Here is a 25,465-nt window from a genome sequence, read left to right as displayed (position 1 = left end):
TTAATTCAAATCACAGACCAACGAAAAAAGTGGTTACTAAGCTGCTTATTGGTTACGAGTACAAATACAGAGATAATTAACATTTTGCAATGAGAAACAAATATTTCAGCAACCAGCACAATTACAGCTATGCACTGGGCTCTTTATGAGCAGACTGGTTGTCCACACAATAAGAGCTTGAAATTCACTTCTCTACATAACTTTCAAGGAATACAATAAATTTTACAATGCTTTGTTAGGATGAAATAATGAAAGAAAAACATACAGTACACCTTCAATCTAACAAGCCCCAATTTAATGAATTTCAGATTCAATGGACCGAGCAAATAATAATACATTAATTAATAATAATCCTAAAGAAAAATATAAAACTCAAACGCCGCACCATGTACATTTCATGTCCCACTTGTTTTTGGGAGTGTGGAGTATACTTGCTTTGTTTTGACCTCAGTCTGTCTCAAGTTACCGTGCAGCCAGTTTGTACACACAGAATTGTGAATTTACTACACAATTTTGCAATCTTAACAATTCAAAATGACATCAAGTGATAGAAGACATAAAGTCTGATGAAGAAACTTTGGCAAATAGGCACACTGGAGTGGACAGTCTATGAGTTTGCTTTTCTGGCTTCCATTTGATGGGAGTCCACCTGCTACCTCTGATGTCAAACTTATTATTCATATGCACTATGCTTCCATATTTGGTTTCCACTAATCTTTTTACAATATCTACTTAAATAACTATAAACATGTGCGACTAATTCACTGCCTCCATTTATTTCTTACACATGTTACCCTACCCTATTATACTTTCCATCAAAATCAGTCTTGAATGATGCCATCCTCCACCAAATATTCAACATGGCCACATTATGTTACCACTGTCATCAAATGATTTTCCAGAAACTTCCTTCCCATCTTTCTCGGGCCTTAAGTTTTAACTACAGTTGTCATCTCCCTTCCACTAATGATGCAAAGGTTAATTTCTATTCCTGTTATTCTTGACATAACCGAAGCAGCAGCTTTCAAATATGCCTTTTGCATATTTCATAATTTCCAATCCTCAAGAATTTCAAAATATTTCAATATCTTCATTCTACTACATACAATAAAGGAAAGAAAAGTTGTGATAAAAAAAAGCACCTTTGCAAATACCAAGGTGAACGGTTAAGCATATTCTTACCGGTTCTTTGTCCTCTTTTTTTGAGTCTTTTTCTTTCTCCTTCTTTTCTTTCAGTTCTTTAGTAGCAGCAGCCCTGCCTTTCCTTGCTCTATTTTGTGACCAAGTGACGTTTTCTGCAATGCGCGGTCTTCTAATCCATTCATCATACCTCGTATTCCAGCCAAGATAGTGAACATAGTACATTGGCGCATTTCCCTCCTCCTCAACCTCTAAAACCTGAAATTAAGAGTTAATTTCAGAAGATAATTATGGGTGAAGACATGTACTGTAAACAGGTCTGCAGCATACTATTCTAATGGCAAAACATTATCCAGAACTTAAACTGAGAGTATATGTGCTATATGATTACTATCACAAGTCATCTGAAAAAACATTTACTTATTACATCAACAAACACTTAGAAGTTAGTATACACACACACTCTACAACCCTTAATGGGGATGGACGTGTGTTTGTGGTGCTCTAAAGCATCCAAGTGTAAACTGACGACCTGAACTCCCCAACAGGATTATGACTGACCAGACCTCTGTCTTCACACAAGCTTGTCAAATTCCAATGAATTCCATAGTAAGAGATATATTAGCTACCTTAACCAGAGAACAGTGACTTACTGACAATATCTCCAATGGTGTCTATGGTTACAGGGTTTGGCCTGCAGTCATCCAGTGTAAACACCATGACCCTGATATACGCCAGCACTAAGCTCTACCATAAAAAAAATGGGTAATGGTTATCCTGAAACCAGTGACGGTGAAAACTTATATTCATATATCCATTAGACTTAGCCGCTGTTTCCCACAACAGCAAGGTAGCGCAAAGAAACAGACAAAGAACGGCCCAACCACCCACATACACATGCATATACATAGAAACCCATACAAGTACATATACATACGTAAACATTTCAACGTATACATACATATACATACACAGACATATTCATACATGTAAATATGAATGGAGAAAAACTGGAGGAAGTAAAGTGTTTTAGATATGTGGGAGTGGATCTGGCAGCGGATGGAACCATGGAAGCGGAAGTGAATCATAGGGTGGGGGAGGGGGCAAAAATCCTGGGAGCCTTGAAGAATGTTTGGAAGTCGAGAACATTATCTCGGAAAGCAAAAATGGGTATGTTTGAAGGAATAGTGGTTCCAACAATGTTGTATGGTTGCGAGGCGTGGGCTATGGATAGAGTTGTGCGCAGAAGGGTGGATGTGCTGGAAATGAGATGTTTGAGGACAATGTGTGGTGTGAGGTGGTTTGATCGAGTAAGTAACGTAAGGGTAAGAGAGATGTGTGGAAATAAAAAGAGCGTGGTTGAGAGAGCAGAAGAGGGTGTTTTGAAATGGTTTGGGCACATGGAGAGAATGAGTGAGGAAAGATTGACCAAGAGGATATATGTGTCGGAGGTGGAGGGAACGAGGAGAAGAGGGAGACCAAATTGGAGGTGGAAAGATGGAGTGAAAAGGATTTTGTGTGATCGGGGCCTGAACATGCAGGAGGGTGAAAGGAGGGCAAGGAATAGAGTGAATTGGAGCGATGTGGTATACAGGGGTTGACGTGCTGTCAGTGGATTGAATCAGGGCATGTGAAGCGTCCGGGGTAAACCATGGAAAGCTGTGTAGGTATGTATATTTGCATGTGTGGACGTGTGTATGTACATGTGTAGGGGGGGGGGGGTTGGGCCATTTCTTTCATCTGTTTCCTTGCGCTACCTCGCAAACGCGGGAGACAGCGACAAAGTATAAAAAAAAAAAAAAAAAAAAAAAAAAAATATGTCTGTGTACATATTCATACTTGCTGCCTTCATCCATTCCCATCACCACCCTACCACACAGGAAACTGCCTCTTTATATTTCAATTAAGGCCTGGCCTTGATATTGACTTTTATCCATGATTGGAGCCTCCAATGTTAAAAAAACAAAAGTAAATGAAACATTAATTACCAAGAAAAGGTGAAGTAAACCAGCTAAAGCTAGAATTAAACCCTTAAACAATTTTAAAGTTCTAGAAAGTGATACAACCCTCCAACCCTTCTCCTATCAAATGTCACCTCCATGCCCAACAAACTGGAGGAACTAACCATCACTGCATCATAGCAACAATAAAGGCCTGACAGATTACTCCTGAAACATGTACCATGAAGGCCGAATTTTTCTCCTGCCACCTTCATGCATGAAACTGTGGCACTCTTTCCACAAAGAGCTACGTTCAGCCCAGCTGACAGTTAATGTACCAGAGGGTGAGGAGCTATGGGTGAAGGTTATGCCAACAAATCACCCGCAGCAAACTGCCTCCATCATTTACAATGTGATCTTCCATCCACTGCACTCCCCCCACTTGGGAGACACCGTTTAAACACCTAACCTACACATCTGACACTCATGACAAGGCATCCATGTTCTCAGTTTGTGACACGTGGGACCTTTAATGAAACAGACACCATTAACCTCTTAAGAAAAACTACATCCATCTCAGATAGATGCCTTTCCCACCAAGGTCAAAATACTAGTGACCTAAAGGGGATGCTATGAGACTTCCAGCTGAACAAAAGACAGAATGATGGAACTCTACCAGTGTTGTTTTGCACTCCTTTATTCACCAAGAAAAGTTGTGCATCAAATGAATCGAAGTGAATCACATGATGCCACTTGTTATTTATAGTGTCAACTTAATGTTGTACAGCACATGCTCTTCTTCACAGGCAATTTACAGAATCTTTCAATCACTGCAAAGCACAATGGATAAGCAGAAGGAAAGTACTAAGATTTTATGACTTTCTTGATGAGGTAAGAATGTTCATGGATATGCAAGGAAGGCCAATACAAGAATTATCTAGCATTAACTGCCTTTTTTTAAGAAGCCATTTTAGTGGATTTAACAGCTCACCTCAATGAAATAAACATCAAGTTTAAAGAAAAATATGAGCTAGTTACATATCTTGTTGATCACATCAAAGGATTCTACAATAAGCTATGTTTATGGGAAAATCAGTTATAAAAAATCATGTCACACACTTTACAGCACTTACTGCATATGCTATGAGCAAATGTAGTGTCACTAAATATGCAGATGATGTATTATTTATTATTATTATTATTATTATTATTATTGAGAAATACTTAGAAAAGCAAATGGATTTGTATGTAGCATTTATGGATCTGAAGAAGGCATATGATAGAGTTGATAGAGATGCTCTGTGGAAGGTATTAAGAATATATGGTGTGGGAGGAAAGTTGTTAGAAGCAGTGAAAAGTTTTTATCGAGGATGTAAGGCATGTGTACGTGTAGGAAGAGAGGAAAGTGATTGGTTCTCAGTGAATGAAGGTTAGCGGCAGGGGTGTGTGATGTCTCCATGGTTGTTTAATTTGTTTATGGATGGGGTTCTTAGGGAGGTAAATGCAAGAGTTTTGGAAAGAGGGGCAAGTATGAAGTCTGTTGGCGATGAGAGAGCTTGGGAAGTGAGTCAGTTGTTGATACAGCGCTGGTGGCTGATTCATGTGAGAAACTGCAGAAGCTGGTGACTGAGTTTGGTAAAGTGTGTGGAAGAAGAAAGTTAAGAGTAAATGTGAATAAGAGCAAGGTTATTAGGTACAGTAGGGTTGAGGGTCAAGTCAATTGGGAGGTGAGTTTGAATGGAGAAAAACTGGAGGAAGTGAAGTGTTTTAGATATCTGGGAGTGGATCTGGCAGCGGATGGAACCATGGAAGCGGAAGTGGATCATAGGGTGGGGGAGGGGGCGAAAATTCTGGGGGCCTTGAAGAATGTGTGGAAGTCGAGAACATTATCTCGAAAGCAAAAATGGGTATGTTTGAAGGAATAGTGGTTCCAACAATGTTGTATGGTTGCGAGGCGTGGGCTATGGATAGAGTTGTGCGCAGGAGGATGGATGTGCTGGAAATGAGATGTTTGAGGACAATGTGTGGTGTGAGGTGGTTTGATCGAGTGAGTAACGTAAGGGTAAGAGAGATGTGTGGAAATAAAAAGAGCGTGGTTGAGAGAGCAGAAGAGGGTGTTTTGAAGTGGTTTGGGCACATGGAGAGGATGAGGGAGGAAAGATTGACCAAGAGGATATATGTGTCGGAGGTGGAGGGAACGAGGAGAAGAGGGAGACCAAATTGGAGGTGGAAAGATGGAGTGAAAAAGATTTTGTGTGATCGGGGCCTGAACATGCAGGAGGGTGAAAGGAGGGCAAGGAATAGAGTGAATTGGAGCAATGTGGTATACCGGGGTTGACGTGCTATCAGTGGATTGAATCAAGGCATGTGAAGCGTCTGGGGTAAACCATGGAAAGCTGTGTAGGTATGTATATTTGCGTGTGTGGACGTATGTATATACATGTGTATGGGGGGGGGGGGTTGGGCCATTTCTTTCGTCTGTTTCCTTGCGCTACCTCGCAAACGCGGGAGACAGTGACAAAGTATAATAAAAAAAAATAATATTTTGCTTTGTCGCTGTCTCCCGCGTAGCGAGGTAGCGCAAGGAAACAGACGAAAGAATGGCCCTACCCGCCCACATACACATGTATATACATACACGTCCACACATGCAAATATACATACCTATACATCTCAATGTACACATATATATATACACACAGACATATACATATATACACATGTACATGCCTTTATTTGTTCCCATCGCCACCCCGCCACACATGGAATAACAACCCCCTCCCCCCTCATGTGTGCGAGGTAGCGCCAGGAAAAGACACCAAAGGCCCCATTCGTTCACACCCAGTCTCTAGCTGTCATGTAATAATGCATCGAAACCACAGCTCCCTTGCCACATCCAGGCCCCACACAACTTTCCATGGTTTACCCTAGACGCTTCACATGCCCTGGTTCAATCCATTGACAGCACGTCGACCCCGGTATACCACATCATTCCAATTTACTCTATTCCTTGCACGCCTTTCACCCTCCTGCATGTTCAGGCCCCGATCACTCAAAATCTTTTTCACTCCATCTTTCCACCTCCAATTTGGTCTCCCACTTCTCCTCGTTCCCTCCACCTCCGACACATATATCCTCTTGGTCAATCTTTTCTCACTCATTCTCTCCATGCGACCAAACCATTTCAAAACACCCTCTTCTGCTCTCTCAACCACACTCTTTTTATTTCCACACATCTCTCTTACCCTTACATTACTTACTCGATCAAACCACCTCACACCACATGTTGTTCTCAAATATCTCATTTCCAGCACATCCACCCTCCTGCGCACAACTCTATCCATAGCCCACGCCTCGCAACCATACAACATTGTTGGAACCACTATTCCTTCAAACATACCCATTTTTGCTTTCCAAGATAATGTTCTCGACTTCCAAACATTCTTCAAGGCTCCCAGGATTTTCGCCCCCTCCCCCACCCTATGATTCACTTCCGCTTCCATGGTTCCATCCGCTGACAGATCCACTCCCACATATCTAAAACACTTTACTTCCTCCAGTTTTTCTCCATTCAAACTTAGCTCCCAATTGACTTGACCCTCAACCCTACTGTACCTAATAACCTTGCTCCCATTCACATATACTCTTAACTTTCTTCTTTCACACACTCCACCAAACTCAGTCACCAGCTTCTGCAGTTTCTTACATGAATCAGCCACCAGCGCTGTATCATCAGCGAACAACAACTGACTCACTTCCCAAGCTCTCTCATCCACAACGGACTTCATACTTGCCCCTCTTTCTAAAACTCTTGCATTCACCTCCCTAACAACCCCATCCATAAACAAATTAAACAACGATGGAGACATCACACACCCCTGCCAAAAACCTACATTTACTGAGAACCAATCACTTTCCTCTCTTCCTACACGTACACATGCCTTACATCCTCGATAAAAACTTTTCACTGCTTCTAACAACTTGCCTCCCACACCATATATTCTTAAAACCTTCCACAGAGCATCTCTATCAACTTTATCATATGCCTTCTCCAGATCCACAAATGCTACATACAAATCCATTTGTTTTTCTAAGTATTTCTCACATTCATTCTTCAAAGCAAACACCTGATACACACATCCTCTACCACTTCTGAAACCACACTGCTCTTCCCCAATCTGATGCTCTGTACATGCCTTCACCCTCTCAATCAATACCCTCCCATATAATTTACCAGGAACACTCAACAAACTTATACCTCTGTAATTTGAGCACTCACTCTTATCCCCTTTGCCTTTGTACAATGGCACTATGCAAGCATTCCGCCAATCCTCAGGCACCTCACCATGAATCATACATACATTAAATAACCTTACCAACCAGTCAACAATACAGTCACCCCCTTTTTTAATAAATTCCACTGCAATACCATCCAAACCTGCTGCCTTGCCGGCTTTCATCTTCCACTAAGCTTTTACTACCTCTGTTTACCAAATCATTTTCCCTAAACCTCTCACTTTGCACACCACCTCGACCAAAACACACTATATCTGCCACTCTATCATCAAACGCATTCAACAAACCTTCAAAATACTCACTCCATCTCCTCACATCACCACCACTTGTTATCACCTCCCCATTAGCCCCCTTCACTGAAGTTCCCATTTGCTCCCTTGTCTCACGCACTTTATTTACCTTCTTCCAGAACATCTTTTTATTCTCCCTAAAACTTAATGATACTCTCTCACCCCAACTCTCATTTGCCCTCTTTTTCACCTCATGCACCTTTCTCTTGACCTCCTGCCTCTTTCTATGGAGGTAGCGCTAGGAAAAGACAACAAAGGCCACATTCGTTCACAATCAGTCTCTAGCTGTCTTGTATAATGCACCGAAACCTCAGCTCCCTTTCCACATCCACGACCCACAAAACTTTCCACGGTTTACCCCAGATGCTTCACATGCCCTGGTTCAATCCATTGACAGCACGTCGACCCCAGTATACCACATCGTTCCAATTCACTCTGTTCCTTGCACACCTTTCACCCTCCTGCATGTTCAGGCCCCGATCACTCAAAATCTTTTTTACTCCATCTTTCCACCTCCAATTTGGTCTCCAACTTCTCCTCGTTCCCTCCACCTCTGACACATATATCCTCTTGGTAAATCTTTCCTCACTCATTCTCTCCATGTGACCAAACCATTTCAAAACACCCTCTTCTGCTCTCTCAACCACACTCTATCTATCACCACACATATCTCTTACCCTTTCATTACTTACTCGATCAAACCACCTCACACCACATATTGTCCTCAAACATTTCATTTCCAGCACATCCACTCTCCTCCGCACAACTCTATCTATAACCCATCCTCGCAACCATATAACATTGTTGGAACCACTATTCCTTCAAACATACCCATTTTTGCTTTCCAAGATAACGTTCTCAACTTCCATATATTCCTCAACGCTCCCAGAACTTTCACACCCTCCCCCACCCTATGATTCACTTCTGCTTCCATGGGTCCATCCGCTGCCAAATCCACTCCCAGATATCGAAAACACTTCACTTCCTCTAGTTTTTCTCCATTCAAACTTACCTCCCAATTGGCTTGACCCTCAAACCTACTGTACATAATAACCTTGCTCTTATTCACATCTACTCTCAACTTTCTTCTTTCACACACTTTACCAAACTCAGTCACCAGCTTCTGTAGGTTCTCACTCGAATCAGCCACCAGTGCTGTATCATCAGCGAACAACAACTGACTCACTTTCCAAGCTCTCTCATCCACAACAGACTGAATACTTGCCCCTCTTTCCAAAACTCTTGCATTCACCTCCCTGACAATTCCATCCATAAACAAATTAATCAACGACGGAGAAATCACACACCCCTGCCACAAACCAACATTCACTGACAACCAATCACTTTCCTCTCTTCCTACATGTACACATGCCTTACATCCTCGATAAAAACTTTTCACTGCTTCTAACAACTTGCCACCCACACCATATATTCTTAATACCTTCCACAGAGCATCTCTATCAACTCTATCATATACCTTCTCCAGATCCACAAATGCTACATACAAATCCATTTGCTTTTCTAAGTATTTCTCACATACATTCTTCAAAGCAAACACCTGATCCACACATCCTCTACCACTTCTGAAACCACACTGCTCTTCCCCAATCTGATGCTCTGTACATGCCTTCACCCTCCCAATCAATACCTTCCCATATAATTTACCAGGAATACTCAACAAACTAATACCTCTGTAATTTGAGCACTCACCTTTATCCCCTTTGCCTTTGTACAATGGCATTATGCAAGCATTCCGCCAATCCTCAGGCACCTCACCATGAGACATACATACATTAAATAACCTTACCAACCAGTCAACAATACAGTCACCCCCTCTTTTAATAAATTCCATTGCAATATCACCCAAACCTGCTGCCTTGCCAGCTTTCATCTTCCGTAAAGCTTTTACTACCTCTTCTCTGTTTACCAAATCATTCTCCCTAACCCTCTCACTTTGCACACTACCTCGACCAAAACACCCTATATCTGCCACTCTATCATCAAACACATTCACCAAACCTTCAAAATACTCACTCCATCTCACATCACCACTACTTGTTATCACCTCCCCATTAGCCCCCTTCACTGATGTTCCCATTTGTTCCCTTGTCTTATGCACTTTATTTACCTCCTTCCAGAACATCTTTTTATTCTCCCTAAAATTCAATGATACTCTCTCACCCCAACTCTCATTTGCTCTCTTTTTCACCTCTTGCACCTTTCTCTTGACCTCTTGCCTCTTTCTTTTATACATCTCCCACTCATTTGTATTATTTCTCTGCAAAAATTGTCCAAATGCCCCTCTCCTCTTTCACTAATAATCTTACTTCTTCATCCCACCACTCACTACCCTTTCTAATCTGCCCATCTCCCACACTGCTCATGCCACAAGCATCTTTTGCACAAGTCATCATTGCTTCCCTAACTACATCCCATTCCTCTCCCACTCCCCTTAAGTCCTTTGTTCTCAAATTTTTCCTTTCTGTACTCAGTCTTTCCTGGTACTTCCTCACACAAGTATCCTTCCCAAGCTCACTTACTCTCACCACTCTCTTTCTTTTATACATCTCCCACTCATTTGTATTATTTCTCTGCTAAAATTGTCCAAATGCCCCTCTCCTCTCTTTCACTAATAATCTTACTTCTTCATCCCACCACTCACTACCCTTTCTAATCTGCCCATCTCCCACACTGCTCATGCCACAAGCATCTTTTGCACAAGTCATCATTGCTTCCCTAACTACATCCCATTCCTCTCCCACTCCCCTTAAGTCCTTTGTTCTCAAATTTTTCCTTTCTGTACTCAGTCTTTCCCGGTACTTCCTCACACAAGTATCCTTCCCAAGCTCACTTACTCTCACCACTCTCTTCACCCCAACATTCTCTCTTCTTTTCTGAAAACCTCTACAAATCTTCACCTTTGCCTCTACAAGATAATGATCAGACATCCCTCCAGGTGCACCTCTCAGCACAGTAACATCCAAAAGTCTCTCTTTAGCATGCCTATCAATTAACACGCAATCCAATAATGCTCTCTGGCCATTTCTCCTACTACATACGTATACTTATGTATATCTCTCTTTTTAAACCAGGTATTCCCAATCACCAGTCCTTTTTCAGCACATAAATCTACAAGCTCTTCACCATTTCCATTTACAACACTGAACACCCCATGTACACCAATTATTCCCTCAACTGCCACATTACTCACCTTTGCATTCAAATCACCCATCACTATAGCCCGGTCTCGTGCATTAAAACTACTAACACACTCACTCAGCTGCTCCCAAAACACTTGCCTCTCATGATCTTTCTTCTCATGCCCAGGTGCATATGCAACAATAATCACCCATCTCTCTCCATCAACTTTCAGTTTTACCCATACCAATCTAGAGTTTACTTTCTTACACTCTATCACATACTCCCACCACTCCTGTTTCAGGAGTAGTGCTACTCCTTCCCTTGCTCTTGTCTTCTCACTAACCTCTGACTTTACTCCCAAGACATTACCAAACAACTCTTCCCTTTTACCCTTGAGCTTTACTTCACTCAGAGCCAAAATATCCAGTTTCCTTTCATCAAACATACTACCTATCTCCTTTTTTCTCATCTTGGTTACATCCACACACATCTAGACACCCCAATCTGAGCCTTCGATGAGGATGAGCACTCTCCGCGTGACTCCTTCTTCTGTATATTTGTTTCATATGTCCAACAATGTTGTATGGTTGCGAGGCGTGGGCTATGGATAGAGTTGTGCACAGGAGGATGGATGTGCTGGAAATGAGATGTTTGAGGACAATGTGTAGTGTGAGGTGGTTTGATCGAGTGAGTAACGTAAGGGTAAGAGAGATGTGTGGAAATAAAAAGAGCGTGGTTGAGAGAGCAGAAGAGGGTGTTTTGAAGTGGTTTGGGCACATGGAGAGAATGAGTGAGGAAAGATTGACCAAGAGGATATATGTGTCGGAGGTGGAGGGAACGAGGAGAAGAGGGAGACCAAATTGGAGGTGGAAAGATGGAGTGAAAAAGATTTTGTGTGATCAGGGCCTGAATATGCACGAGGGTGAAAGGTGGGCAAGGAATAGAGTGAATTGGAGCGATGTGTTATACCGGGGTTGACGTGCTGTCAGTGGATTGAATCAAGGCATGTGAAGCGTCTGGGGTAAACCATGGAAAGCTGTGTAGGTATGTATATTTTGCGTGTGTGGACGTATGTATATACATGTGTATGGGGGGGGGTTGGGCCATTCCTTTCGTCTGTTTCCTTGCGCTACCTCGCAAACGCGGGAGACAGCGACAAAGTATAATAATAATAATAATAATAATGTCCAACATAACCAGGCAATAATCAATTCTTTTTGTATAGTGATAAAAATTATATTATCATTATCATTATTATCATTATCAATATATTTTGTTGCTATCTCCCGCGTTAGCAAGGTAGCGCAAGGAAACAGATGAAAGAACAGCCCAACCCACCCACATAACCACGTATAAACATACTGCCCACACACGCATTTATACATACCTATACAATTCAACGTATACATACATAAAGATACACAGACATATACATATATATGCATGTACATACTCATACTTGCTGCCTTCATCTACTCTCGTCGCCACCCCGTCACATGAAATGACAACCCCCCTCCCTTGCACGTGAGGTAGCGGTAGGAAAAGACAACAAAGGCCTCATTCGTTCACACTCAGTCTCTATGTCATGTGTAATGCACCAAAACCACAGCTCCCTTTCCACATCCAGGCCCCACAAAACTTCCCATGGTTTACCCAAGACACTTCACATGCCCTGGTTCAATCCATTGACAGCACATCCACCCTGGTATACCACATCGTTCCAATTTACTCTACTCCTTGCTCGCCTTTTACCCTCCTGTATGTTCAGGCCCAACACTCAAAATCATTTTCACTCCATCCTTCCACTTCCAATTTGGTCTCCCACTTCTCGTTCCCTCCACCTCCAACACATATATGTTCTTTGTCAATCTTTCCTCACTCATTCTCTCCATGTGACTAAACCATTTCAACACACCCTCTTCTGCTCTCTCAACCACACTCTTTTTATTACCACACCATCTCTCTTGCCCTTTCATTACCTACTCAATTAAACCACCTCACACCACATATTGTCCTCAAATATCTCATTTCCAACAAATATCAAAAACAGATTAGTCTTTCCCTTACACATTATGTTAGTAATAGCCCAGCCACCAAACATGCCATTACTGACTCCCTCCCAGACCCCAGTTCTAACTCCTCCAGTCCCCCTTCCCCTCCCTCCCCTAAACTGTTCCTGTACCATACAGGTACAGTGCAAGGTTACAAGCAGAAGCAGACATGTCCATGGATCTTGTTGGCTGACAGATGCCAATTATCTGGCAGGGAAAGAATTCTATTAAGATTCATGAACTTTGTAATTATCATGTAAAAAGCTAAATTTTCTTTTTTGTTTCATACTATTTGCCATTTCCCGCGTTAGCGAGGTAGCGTCAAGAACAGAGGACTGGACCTTTGAGGGAATATCCTCACCTGGCCCCTTTGTTTGTTCCTTCTTTTGGAAAATTAAAAAAAAAAAAAGAGGGGAGGATTTCTAACCCCCCCCCTTCCCTTTTAGTCGCCTTCTATGACACGCAGGGAATACTTGGGAAGTATTCTTTCCCCTCTATCCCCAGGGATAAAAAAAAAAAAAAAAAGCTAAATAAAATACTTATCCCTGGGGACGGGGAGAAAGAATACTTCCCACGTATTCCCTGCGTGTCGTAGAAGGCATCTAAAAGGGGAAGGAGCGTGGAGCTGGAAATCCTCCCCTCGTTTCTTTTTTTAATTTTTCAAAAGAAGGAACAGAGAAGGGGGCCAGGTGAGGATATTCCCTCAGAGGCCCAGTCCTCTATTCTTAACACTACCTTGCTAATGCAGGAAATGGCGAATAGTTTGAAAGAAAGAAAGAAATAAAATACTATAAAAAGGGCAGATATAGGCTGTTCTTTTTTTCTCAAAATAAATAGGAAAACCAGATTTACAAAAGGACAGACCTAGCAATCCTGTCACACACTGTGGATTCGGCCGTATCGGCAGCAGCTGGTAACACTGTTTAGTATCATCATCAACTTGACAGCGTTCAGTTCTCTAACTTCTCTCTTTGGTCTGGTCTCTACAAGTTAACTTACAAGAGTCAAAACTACAAGGGACCATGGTCCATGGAAACACACCCATTCTGTCCTGTGCCACAATGGAACAGCTTTTCTGTCTCAGCAAGGACATCCCAAGGCCTAAGAGGTCAAGGCTGTCAGCAGGGTTTAACTTTGAGAAGTTGATCTTCCTGAAGCTTCAGGCAACCAGCACACAGTGTGAGTGTGGGACTCATAGACTCTAAAAAGACTCTTTGTCATAATGCAATTATTATATAATTCTAAGTTGTCAGTAATTAGTAACTGCTTCTGACATGCTGTCAATGGACTGAACCAGGGCATGTGAAGTGTCTGGGGTAAGCCATTGAAAGGTCTGTGGGGCCTGGACATGGAAAGGGAGCTGTGGTTTCTGTGCATTACACATGACAGCTAGAGACTGTGAACGAATGTGGCTTTTTTTTTTTTCTTTTTTCTTTTTTTTTTCCCTGGCTATTTTGTGTGTGGCAGGGTGGCAATGGGAATGGATGAAGGCAGCAAGTGTGGATATGTACATGTGTATATATGTATACGTCTGTATATGTATATTTATGTATACATTGAAATGTATATGTATGTATATGTGCATGTGTGGGCATTTATGTATATACATGTGTATGTGGGTGGGTTGGGCCATTCTTTCATCTGTTTCCTTGTGCTACCTCACTAACGCGGGAGACAGTGACAAAGTATAAAAAAAAAAATAATAATGTGTGTGTGGGCGTTTATGTATATACATGTGTATGTGGGTGGGTTGGGCCATTCCTTGTCTGTTTCCTTGCGCTAACTCGCTAACGTGAGAGACGGCAGTTAAGTATAATAAAATATAATATAATAAATATATATATATGTGTGTGTGTGTGTGAGTTGATGGACCATTCTTCGTCTATTTCCTGGTGCTACCTCACTGAAGCGGGAAACAGCGATTAAGTACAATTATAACAAAAATAAATCTTTTTTTACATTTTGAGTTGATTAATTGCTAATTCTGACTTTGTATATAAATACTGTACAGTATGCTTAACAGTTTAATGATTATCATTATTGTACTCGATTGCCGTTTCCCATGTCAGCGAGGCAGCATCAGGAAAGAGATGAAGAAAGATCCATCCACTCACATACACACATATATACATACATGCATATCCATGTACATATACATACATATACATATCAACATATACATATACACACATGTACATATTTATACTTGCTTGCCTTCATCCATTTCTGGCGCCACCGCGCACCACAGGAAACAGCATCGCCACCCCATGTCAGCAAGGCAGAGCCAGAAAAAGACAAAAAAAAGGCCACATTCATTCACACTCAGTCTCTAGCTGCCATGTGTAATGCATCGAAACCATAGCTCCCTATTCACATTCAGGCCCCACAGACTTTTCCAAGGTTTACCCCAAACATTTCATATGCCCTGATTCAGTCTACTGACAGCACTATGGAAGCGGAAGTGAATCATAGGGTGGGGGAGGGGGCAAAAATCCTGGGAGCCTTGAAGAATGTGTGGAAGCCGAGAACATTATCTCGGAAAGCAAAAATGGGTATGTTTGTGTTTGGGCCATTTCTTTCGTCTGTTTCCTTGCGCTACCTCGCAAACACGGGAGACAGCAAAAAAAAAAAAAAAATTTAATAAATGTACTTAAATTTCAAAGTCACCTTTCAGTTCCTGCCTTAATCATTATCTGGTAAATCAAAATTAAGTTCACTGTATTGGTTTGGTTACAAAGGTTTCAAAACATTATATTCTTAATAAAAACTTTCAAAATTATTAAGCAAAAAGCATTTTCTATGGGTTTTGAAGCTTTTTCCTTGTTTTTTAAAATCTTATTAAAATGCTATCGTTATCAGATTATCATTGACTTATGATAACTAGGTATTAAAAATTGTTTGATTATTGACATCAGACTTAGAAATTGAGGTAATCAGATTATCTCTGTCAAAGTTAACTATTCAGTTACTGATGCCCAACACTGGCTAGGAGTGTGTTGATGAGGGAGGTAAATGTAAGGGTCTTGGGGAGAGAGGTGAGCATGAAGTCTGTGGGGAATAAAGGGTCTAGAAAATGAGTCAGTTATTGTTTGCTGATGATACAGCACTGGGGGCAGATTAAAGTGAGATACTGCAAAAGTTGATGACTGAGTTGGAAGAATATGTGAAAGTAGGAAATAGAGATTAAATGTGAATAAAAGCAAGGTAATTAGGTTTACCAGGGTTGAGGGTCAGGTTAGTTGGGGTCCAAGTATGAATGGAGGAAACTTGTGGGAAGTGAAGTGTTTTGATGCCTAGGAACGTGCATGGCAGAGAACGGAACCACGGAAGAAGTGAGTTATAGGGTGGGTAAGGGAGCAAAGCTTGTGGGACCACCAAAAAATTATATCTGAAAGGGCAAACATTGGCATCTTTTAAAGTATATTAGTCCCAACATTTCATCTTACATAAAGTTTCACCACCTCTTCTCTCTTCACAAAATCACCCTCCATAACTCTCTTATTTTGCATACCACCGACTAAAACACCCAACATCTGTCACCCCATCATTAAATACATTCAACATTAGTTCAAAAATACTCACTCAATCCTTCCTCCATTTACATCTATTATCCCTTTATCAACTTTCCTATTTATCTTATTTTCCGCATATCATTAACTTTTACGGTGACAACAGACTGAAACAATTATGGGTCATACAAATGTATTACTTACAGTAATGTATGAAAGAGGAATAAATGATGGAGACTGTAAGCTATGGGTGAGTTTAGGTCAGGCTTGCATGTAACAGCAACAACTGCTCTAATCAAAATTGTGAATAAACATTTCATGCTTCCTAGCTAATAATATGTGCTTATGTTGATATGTTAAGAATGACTGTCTCATACTCCATGATCCTATTTCACATTAACTATCTGTTACTTTGATTCCCTGTTACAGAACTGCGAAAATGCATTCTTAAAAGGAAAGATAAACTTTCATTTCACCCCAGTGTTGGATTCTACGCATGAATCTAAATTATCTCAATCTGTTCTGAGAGCCCTCCTCGGGAAACCACTGTTTCATATGGATATCTAATTCTAGTGCTCCTTCCCTTATCATTATCAAGCACTTTCAACCCATTCTTCTTGTCTCAAAATCTTTCACTCAAATGAACACTAGTAAAGCTTTCAGTCAAACCTGATTAAGAAGAATCTAAGGAAAACAAGATAATGGCAAAATTAACAAACAGTACAAGAGAAATATACAAAGTTATGAAAAAAGGATAACCTTAAAATAGTCTTTACCTTTGCTTCGTATGTAACCTTGGATTCTTTTGCACTAGGTCCATACAGAACCCGAAGCTTATCGCCAACATTCACAGGAACATGCGCAGGTATAAGTGCCTTCCCCCTGGTTGGGAATTAGTACATTAATCATCCAAAATAAAAAGTGTAAGTACTTAGGTCATAAAATAAGCTGTAAGATGGAATACTCTACATGAAATATTTACCACCAACCTCTTGCAATATGTCCCCTCATTAATCAAAAACTGCTACATACATACATATACTATTATCTATTACTTTATTATACTTAATTGCTGTTTCCTGCATCAGCAAGGTAGCACCAGGAAACAGATGAAGAATGGTCCATCCACTCATATGCATGTTTTTTTTTTTTTTTTTCTTTTGCTTTGTCGCTGTCTCCCGCGTTTGCGAGGTAGTGCAAGGAAACAGACGAAAGAAATGGCCCAACCCCCCCCCCCATACACATGTATATACATACGTCCACACACGCAAATATACATACCTACACAGCTTTCCATGGTTTACCCCAGACGCTTCACATGCCCCGATTCAATCCACTGACAGCACGTCAACCCCGGTATACCACATCGCTCCAATTCACTCTATTCCTTGCCCTCCTTTCACCCTCCTGCATGTTCAGGCCCCGATCACACAAAATCTTTTTCACTCCATCTTTCCACCTCCAATTTGGTCTCCCTCTTCTCCTCGTTCCCTCCACCTCCGACACATATATCCTCTTGGTCAATCTTTCCTCACTCATTCTCTCTATGTGCCCAAACCATTTCAAAACACCCTCTTCTGCTCTCTCAACCACGCTCTTTTTATTTCCACACATCTCTCTCACCCTTATGTTACTTACTCGATCAAACCACCTCACACCACACATTGTCCTCAAACATCTCATTTCCAGCACATCCATCCTCCTGCGCACAACTCTATCCATAGCCCATGCCTCGCAACCATACAACATTGTTGGAACCGCTATTCCTTCAAACATACCCATTTTTGCTTTCCGAGATAATGTTCTCGACTTCCACACATTCTTCAAGGCTCCCAGAATTTTCGCCCCCTCCCCCACCCTATGATCCACTTACGCTTCCATGGTTCCATCCGCTGCCAGATCCACTCCCAGATATCTAAAACACTTTACTTCCTCCAGTTTTGCTCCATTCAAACTTGAGCAATCACTCTTATCCCCTTTGCCTTTGTACAATGGCACTATGCACCTATTCCGCCAATCCTCAGGCACCTCACCGTGAGTCATACATACATTAAATAACCTTACCAACCAGTCAACAATACAGTCACCCCCTTTTTTAATAAATTCCACTGCAATACCATCCAAACCTGCTGCCTTGCCGGCTTTCATCTTCCGCAAAGCTTTTACTACCTCTTCTCTGTTTACCAAATCATTTTCCCTACCCCCTCTCACTTTGCACACCACCTCGACCAAAACACCCTATATCTGCCACTCTATCATCAAACACATTCAACAAACCTTCAAAATACTCACTCCATCTCCTTCTCACATCACCACTACTTGTTATCACCTCCCCATTAGCCCCCTTCACTAGTTCCCATTTGCTCCCTTGTCTTACGCACTTTATTTACCTCCTTCCAGAACATCTTTTTATTCTCCCTAAAATTTAATGATACTCTCTCACCCCAACTCTCATTTGCCCTTTTTTCACCTCTTGCACCTTTCTCTTGACCTCCTGTCTCTTTCTTTTATACGTCTCCCACTCAACTGCATTTTTTCCCTGCAAAAATCGTCCAAATGCCTCTCTCTTCTCTTTCACTAATACTCTTACTTCTTCATCCCACCACTCACTACCCTTTCTAATCAACCCACCTCCCACTCTTCTCATGCCACAAGCATCTTTTGCGCAATCCATCACTGATTCCCTAAATACATCCCATTCCTCCCCCACTCCCCTTACTTCCATTGTTCTCACCTTTTTCCATTCTGTACTCAGTCTCTCCTGGTACTTCCTCACACAAGTCTCCTTCCCAAGTTCACTTACTCTCACCACCCTCTTCACCCCAACATTCACTCTTTTTTTCTGAAAACCCATACAAATCTTCACCTTAGCCTCCACAAGATAATGATCAGACATCCCTCCAGTTGCACCTCTCAGCACATTAACATCCAAAAGTCTCTCTTTCGCGCGCCTGTCAATTAACACGTAATCCAATAACGCTCTCTGGCCATCTCTCCTACTTACATAAGTATACTTACGTATATCTCGCTATTTAAACCAGGTATTCCCAATCATCAGTCCTTTTTCAGCACATAAATCTACAAGCTCTTCACCATTTCCATTTACAACACTGAACACCCCATGTATACCAATTATTCCCTCAACTGCCACATTAATCACCTTTGCATTCAAATCACCCATCACTATAACCCGGTCTCGTGCATCAAAACCACTAACACACTCATTCAGCTGCTCCCAAAACACTTGCCTCTCATGTTCTTTCTTCTCATGCCCAGGTGCATATGCACCAATAATCACCCATGATATTCATGATATTCATTTATATTTATCATACTTTGTCGCTGTCTCCCACGTTAGCGAGGTAGTGCAAAGAAACAGATGAAAGAATGGCCCAACACACCCACATACACTTGTATATACTTACACGTCCACACACGCAAATATACATACCTATACATTTCAACGTATACATATATATACATTTTTTTTTTTGCTTTGTCGCTGTCTCCCGCGTTTGCGAGGTAGCGCAGGGAAACAGACGAAAGAAATGGCCCAACCCACCCTCATACACATGTATATACATACGTCCACACACGCAAATATACATACCTACACAGCTTTCCATGGTTTACCCCAGACGCTTCACATGCCCTGATTCAATCCACTGACAGCACGTCAACCCCGGTATACCACATCAATCCAATTCACTCTATTCCTTGCCGTCCTTTCACCCTCCTGCATGTTCAGGCCCCGATCACACAAAATCTTTTTCACTCCCATCTTTCCACCTCCAATTTGGTCTCCCACTTCTCCTCGTTCCCTCCACCTCCGACACATATATCCTCTTGGTCAATCTTTCCTCACTCATTCTCTCCATGTGCCCAAACCATTTCAAAACACCCTCTTCTGCTCTCTCAACCACGCTCTTTTTATTTCTACACATCTCTCTTACCCTTACGTTACTTACTCGATCAAACCACCTCACACCACACATTGTCCTCAAACATCTCATTTCCAGCACATCCACCCTCCTGCGCACAACTCTATCCATAGCCCACGCTCGCAACCATACAACATTGTTGGAACCACTATTCCTTCAAACATACCCATTTTTGCTTTCCGAGATAATGTTCTCGACTTCCACACATTCTTCAAGGCTCCCAGGATTTTCGCCCCCTCCCCCACCCTATGATCCACTTCCGCTTCCATGGTTCCATCTGCTGCCAGATCCACTCCCACATATCTAAAACACTTTACTTCCTCCAGTTTTGCTCCATTCAAACTTACCTCCCAATTGACTTGACCCTCAACCCTACTGTACCTAATAACCTTGCTCTTATTCACATTTATTCTTAACTTTCTTCTTTCACACACTTTACCAAACTCAGTCACCAGCTTCTGCAGTTTCTCACATGAATCAGCCACCAGCGCTGTATCATCAGCAAACAACAACTGACTCACTTCCCAAGCTCTCTCATCCACAACAGACTTCATACTTGCCCCTCTTTCCAAAACTCTTGCATTTACCTCCCTAACAACCCCATCCATAAACAAATTAAACAACCATGGAGACATCACACACCCCTGCCGCAAACCTACATTCACTGAGAACCAATCACTTTCCTCTATTCCTACACGTACACATGCCTTACATCCTAAATAAAAACTTTTCACTGCTTCTAACAACTTGCCTCCCACACCATATATTCTTAATACCTTCCACAGAGCATCTCTATCAACTCTATCATATGCCTTCTCCAGATCCATAAATGCTACATACAAATCCATTTGCTTTTCTAAGTATTTCTCACATACATTCTTCAAAGCAAACACCTGATCCACACATCCTCTACCACTTCTGAAACCACACTGCTCTTCCCCAATCTGATGCTCTGTACATGCCTTCACCCTCTCAATCAATACCCTCCCATATAATTTACCAGGAATACTCAACAAACTTATACCTCTGAAATTTGAGCACTCACTCTTATCCCCTTTCCCTTTGTACAATGGCACTATGCATGCATTCCGCCAATCCTCAGGCACCTCACCATGAGTCATACATACATTAAATAACCTTACCAACCAGTCAATAATACAGTCACCCCCTTTTTTAATAAATTCCACTGCAATACCATCCAAACCTGCTGCCTTGCCGGCTTTCATCTTCCGCAAAGCTTTTACTACCTCTTCTCTGTTTACCAAATCATTTTCCCTAACCCTCTCACTTTGCACACCACCTCGACCAAAACACCCTATATCTGCCACTCTATCATCAAACACATACATACAAAGACATATACATATTTACATATATACACATGTACATAATTCATACTTGCTGCCTTTATTCATTCCCATCGCCACCCCGCCACACATGAAATGACAACCCCTTCCCCCACATGCGCACAAAGTAGCACTAGGAAAAGACAACAAAGGCCACATTCATTCACACTCAGTCTCTAGCTGTCATGTATAATGCACTGAAACTACAGCTCCCTTACCACATCCAGGCCCCACAAAACTTTCCATGGCTTATTCCAGACGCTTCACATGCCCTGGTTCAATCCATTGACAGCACGTCGACCCCGGTATCCCACATTGTTCCAATTCACTCTATTCCTAGAACGCCTTTCACCCTCCTGCATGTTCAGGCCCCAATCGCTTGAAATTTTTTTCACTCCATCCTTCCACCTCCAATTTGGTCTCCCACTTCTCTTCATTCCCTCCACCACTGACACGTATATCCTCTTTGTCAATCTTTCCTCACTCATTCTCTCCATATGACCAAACCATTTCAATACACCCTCTTCTGCTTTCTCAACCACACTCTTTTTATTACCACACATCTCTCTTACCCTTTCCTTACTTACTCGATCAAAACACCTCACACCTCATATTGTCCTTAAACATCTCACTTCACTTCCAGCATATCCATCATCCTCCACACACCCCTATCTATAGCCCACGCCTCACAACCATATAACATTGTTGGAACCACTATTCCTTCAAACAAACCCATTTTTGCTTTCCAAGATAATGTTCTCGCCTTCCACACATTCTTCAACACTCCCAACACTCCAAGAACCTTCGCCCCCTCCCCCACCCTATGACTCACTTCCACTTCCATGGTTCCATCCACTGCCAAATCTACTCCCAGATATCTAAAACATTTCACTTCCTCCATTTTCCTCCATTCAAACTTACCTCCCAATTGACTTGTCCCTCAACCCTACTGTACCTAATAACCTTGATCTTATTCACATTTACTCTCAGCTTTCTTCTTTCCCACACTTTACCAAATTCAGTCACCAACTTATGCACTTTCTCACCTGAATCAGCCACCAGCGCTGTATCATCAGCGAAAAAAAACTGACTCACTTAGCAAGCCCTCTCATCCACAGCAGACTGCATACTTGCCCCTATCTCTTGCATTCACCTCCCTAACAACCCCATCCATTAACAAATTAAACAACCATGGAGACATCACACCCCTGCCGCAAACCGACATTCACTGGGAACCAATCACTTTCCTCTCTTCCTACTCGTATACATGCCTAACAACATCCGCGTTAAAAACTTTTAACTGCTTCTAGCAACTTGCCTACCACACCATATATTCTTAATACCTTCTACAGAGCATCTCTATCAATTCTATCATATGCCTTCTCCAGATCCATAAATGCTACATACAGCTCCATTAGTTTTTCTAAGTATTTCTCACATACATTCTTCAAAGCAAACAGGTGATCCATACATCCTCTACCACTTCTGAAACCACCTTACTCCTCCCCAATCTGATACTCTGTACATGCCTTCACCCTTTCAATCACTCCCCTCCCATACAAATTCCCAGGAATACTCAAAAAACTTATACCTCTGTAATTTGAACATTCACCTTCATCCCCTTTGCCTTTGTACAACTTATATCAAAAATACTGACACTGACTCAGCTCCCCCAAAACTCTTTCAATATTCTCTTGCTACAGGTGTATATGCACAATCACCCACCTCACATCATCCACTTTCTTTTTCACCCAAATCAGTCTGGGGCTTCCCACAATTCTGCCTTGACTCAGCCAGGTTCCTCTTCCCAAATATAATACCTGTCTCTCTCCCTTCTTCTCATCCTGCTTCCATTCAAAAACATTCAAACACTCCAGCCTGAGTCTTGGAGGAGGATGAACTTTCATTTGTTTTCTTTCCATCTATTTTCACTTACAGAAACTAAAATGCACAGAGGGGAGGATTTCCAGCCCCTAGCTCTCACACTTTAAGTCACATTCTACAATATACAGAGAATGCAAAGGTTGTACTTTCTCTACTCTATCCCCAAGGATTGGAAAAATACTGTACACATTTTCTGCTCTCATCATGAAGGTTTATGACTTTGTCAACTTTGATTAAGAAAGGGTGAAATCATCGAAACTCATGGCTTTGAAAATATATCACAGACCTTATATTGGGTTCCAGAATGTGGTGAGAATGAAAAGCCATTCACATACTTCTTCTATGGGTGGCGAATACTAATAAATCTATAACCCAATAATAGTTATTTATAGTAGTTCAGGGAATCTTTACAGTCTTATCTCTAGAATCATGCACAGATCCATCTCCAGTTACAATCTTATGATAGTTCAAATACAGCTTATACTTACACAGGAGGTTCCAGTTCACCTTCTACTTTCTTCTTGCGACCCCGTTTCTTAGCACCAGGGGAGTCTTCTGCTGGTACTGGGACTGATGTTTGTCCAAGGCCTGCTTTCACAACTTTGTTTTTTTTTGTCTTTTTATCATTGGCAGGACTAGCAGTTACAGAAGTGGTGGCACTGGAGGTGGATGCAGAGATAGGAGTAGATGTATTAGATGTACAATCATCATCTTCATCAACATTATCTTCATTGTCAGGGGTTGGTGTAACAGTAGGAGTAGACGTGGGTGTTGGAGACAAAGAAGAAACAGCAACAGTATTAGAAACAGCTGCTGAAGAAGCAATAACAGCAGCAGCAGTAGTAATAGCGGTAGTAGTAGAGGCAGATCGTTCCCCTTTGGCTTTTCTTGTTGGGGTCCCAGTCTTCTTTGTGGATTCCTCTTTTTCACGGCTTTCTTCACGATGCTTAGATGATGATCGAGTCTGAGCCTAAAAAGAGAAAACAAATATTAAGAATGAGCAGCATACACTGAGAAATCAGAGGCATTTTTGTATTGTACTCCTGAAATCTTTATTTTTTCAGAACAGCATTTCCATGTATTCAAGGGACAAACTGCAGAACCTGGTGACTGAGTTTGAAAGAGTGAGTGCAAGAAAAAAGTTGAGAATAACTGAATAAAAGTATCATTATCAAATTTACCAGTAAATAGAGGGGTTATAAGAAATGAGGGTTTGAATGAAGAAAACCTGAAGGAAGTGAATAGTCCAGATACCAGGGAGTGGGTACAACAGTGAATGGAGCCACAGGAGGGCTGACTGTGATGGAGATTAAATGTTTGAGGACAATAAGAGTATGAGATGGGTTGTTTGAACTGAAAATTATATGGTAAGAGAAAGTTGTGGTAGTAAGAGGTGTAAGTACAAGAGAGCTGAAGAGGATGTGGATGTGGAACATAATCATTTGTTACCATATTTAGATGGAATGATACATAGGGATAGAAACATGTTTAAGTTTAGCATATGCAGAAAACCTACCAGTATCTATTATCATCATTATTATCATTATACCTGATCACCATTTCCCGCATTAGCGAGGTAGCACCAGAAATCTGATGAAGAATGACCTATCCACTCATATACACATATATGTACATAAAGACCCATCCACACTCATATACATACATATACATTTATTTTTTCCTATTACAGTCAGTTGCTGTCTCCCACATTAGTGAGGTAGCACAAGAAACAGACAAAAAAATGGCTCAACCCACCCAAATACCCACATATATACATAAACGCCCACATACACACGTTAGTACCTATACATTTCAAAGCATACATACCTAAACATACACAGATATATACATATAAACACAAGAACACATCCACACTTGCTGCCTTCATCTATTCCCACTGCCACCCCGCCATAAATGAAATGGCACC

General features: G+C 41.5%; 1 protein-coding gene across 14 annotated transcripts in view; it reads right to left on the bottom strand.

Moving 5' to 3' along the window:
• The window catches only part of LOC139748644 (uncharacterized), a 321,771-nt gene that overhangs the window by 148,713 nt on the left and 147,593 nt on the right, over nucleotides 1-25,465 (bottom strand). For all 14 annotated transcript variants that reach the window (XR_011712788.1, XR_011712787.1, XM_071661886.1 and 11 more), the window contains 3 exons: nucleotides 24,027-24,508; nucleotides 17,144-17,249; nucleotides 1,183-1,398 (listed from right to left, as the gene is read on the bottom strand). Coding sequence is in view for 12 of the 14 variants with exons in the window: in XM_071661886.1 (XP_071517987.1) it covers nucleotides 1,183-1,398; nucleotides 17,144-17,249; nucleotides 24,027-24,508 (804 nt within the window). In the remaining 2 variants the exon portion in view is untranslated. The remainder of the gene's footprint in view (nucleotides 1-1,182; nucleotides 1,399-17,143; nucleotides 17,250-24,026; nucleotides 24,509-25,465) is intronic.

The sequence above is a fragment of the Panulirus ornatus genome, chromosome 5, assembly GCF_036320965.1.
Source record: "Panulirus ornatus isolate Po-2019 chromosome 5, ASM3632096v1, whole genome shotgun sequence".
In the NCBI taxonomy this organism is placed as follows: domain Eukaryota; kingdom Metazoa; phylum Arthropoda; class Malacostraca; order Decapoda; family Palinuridae; genus Panulirus; species Panulirus ornatus.
This window is presented reverse-complemented; position numbering and strand designations above follow the sequence as displayed.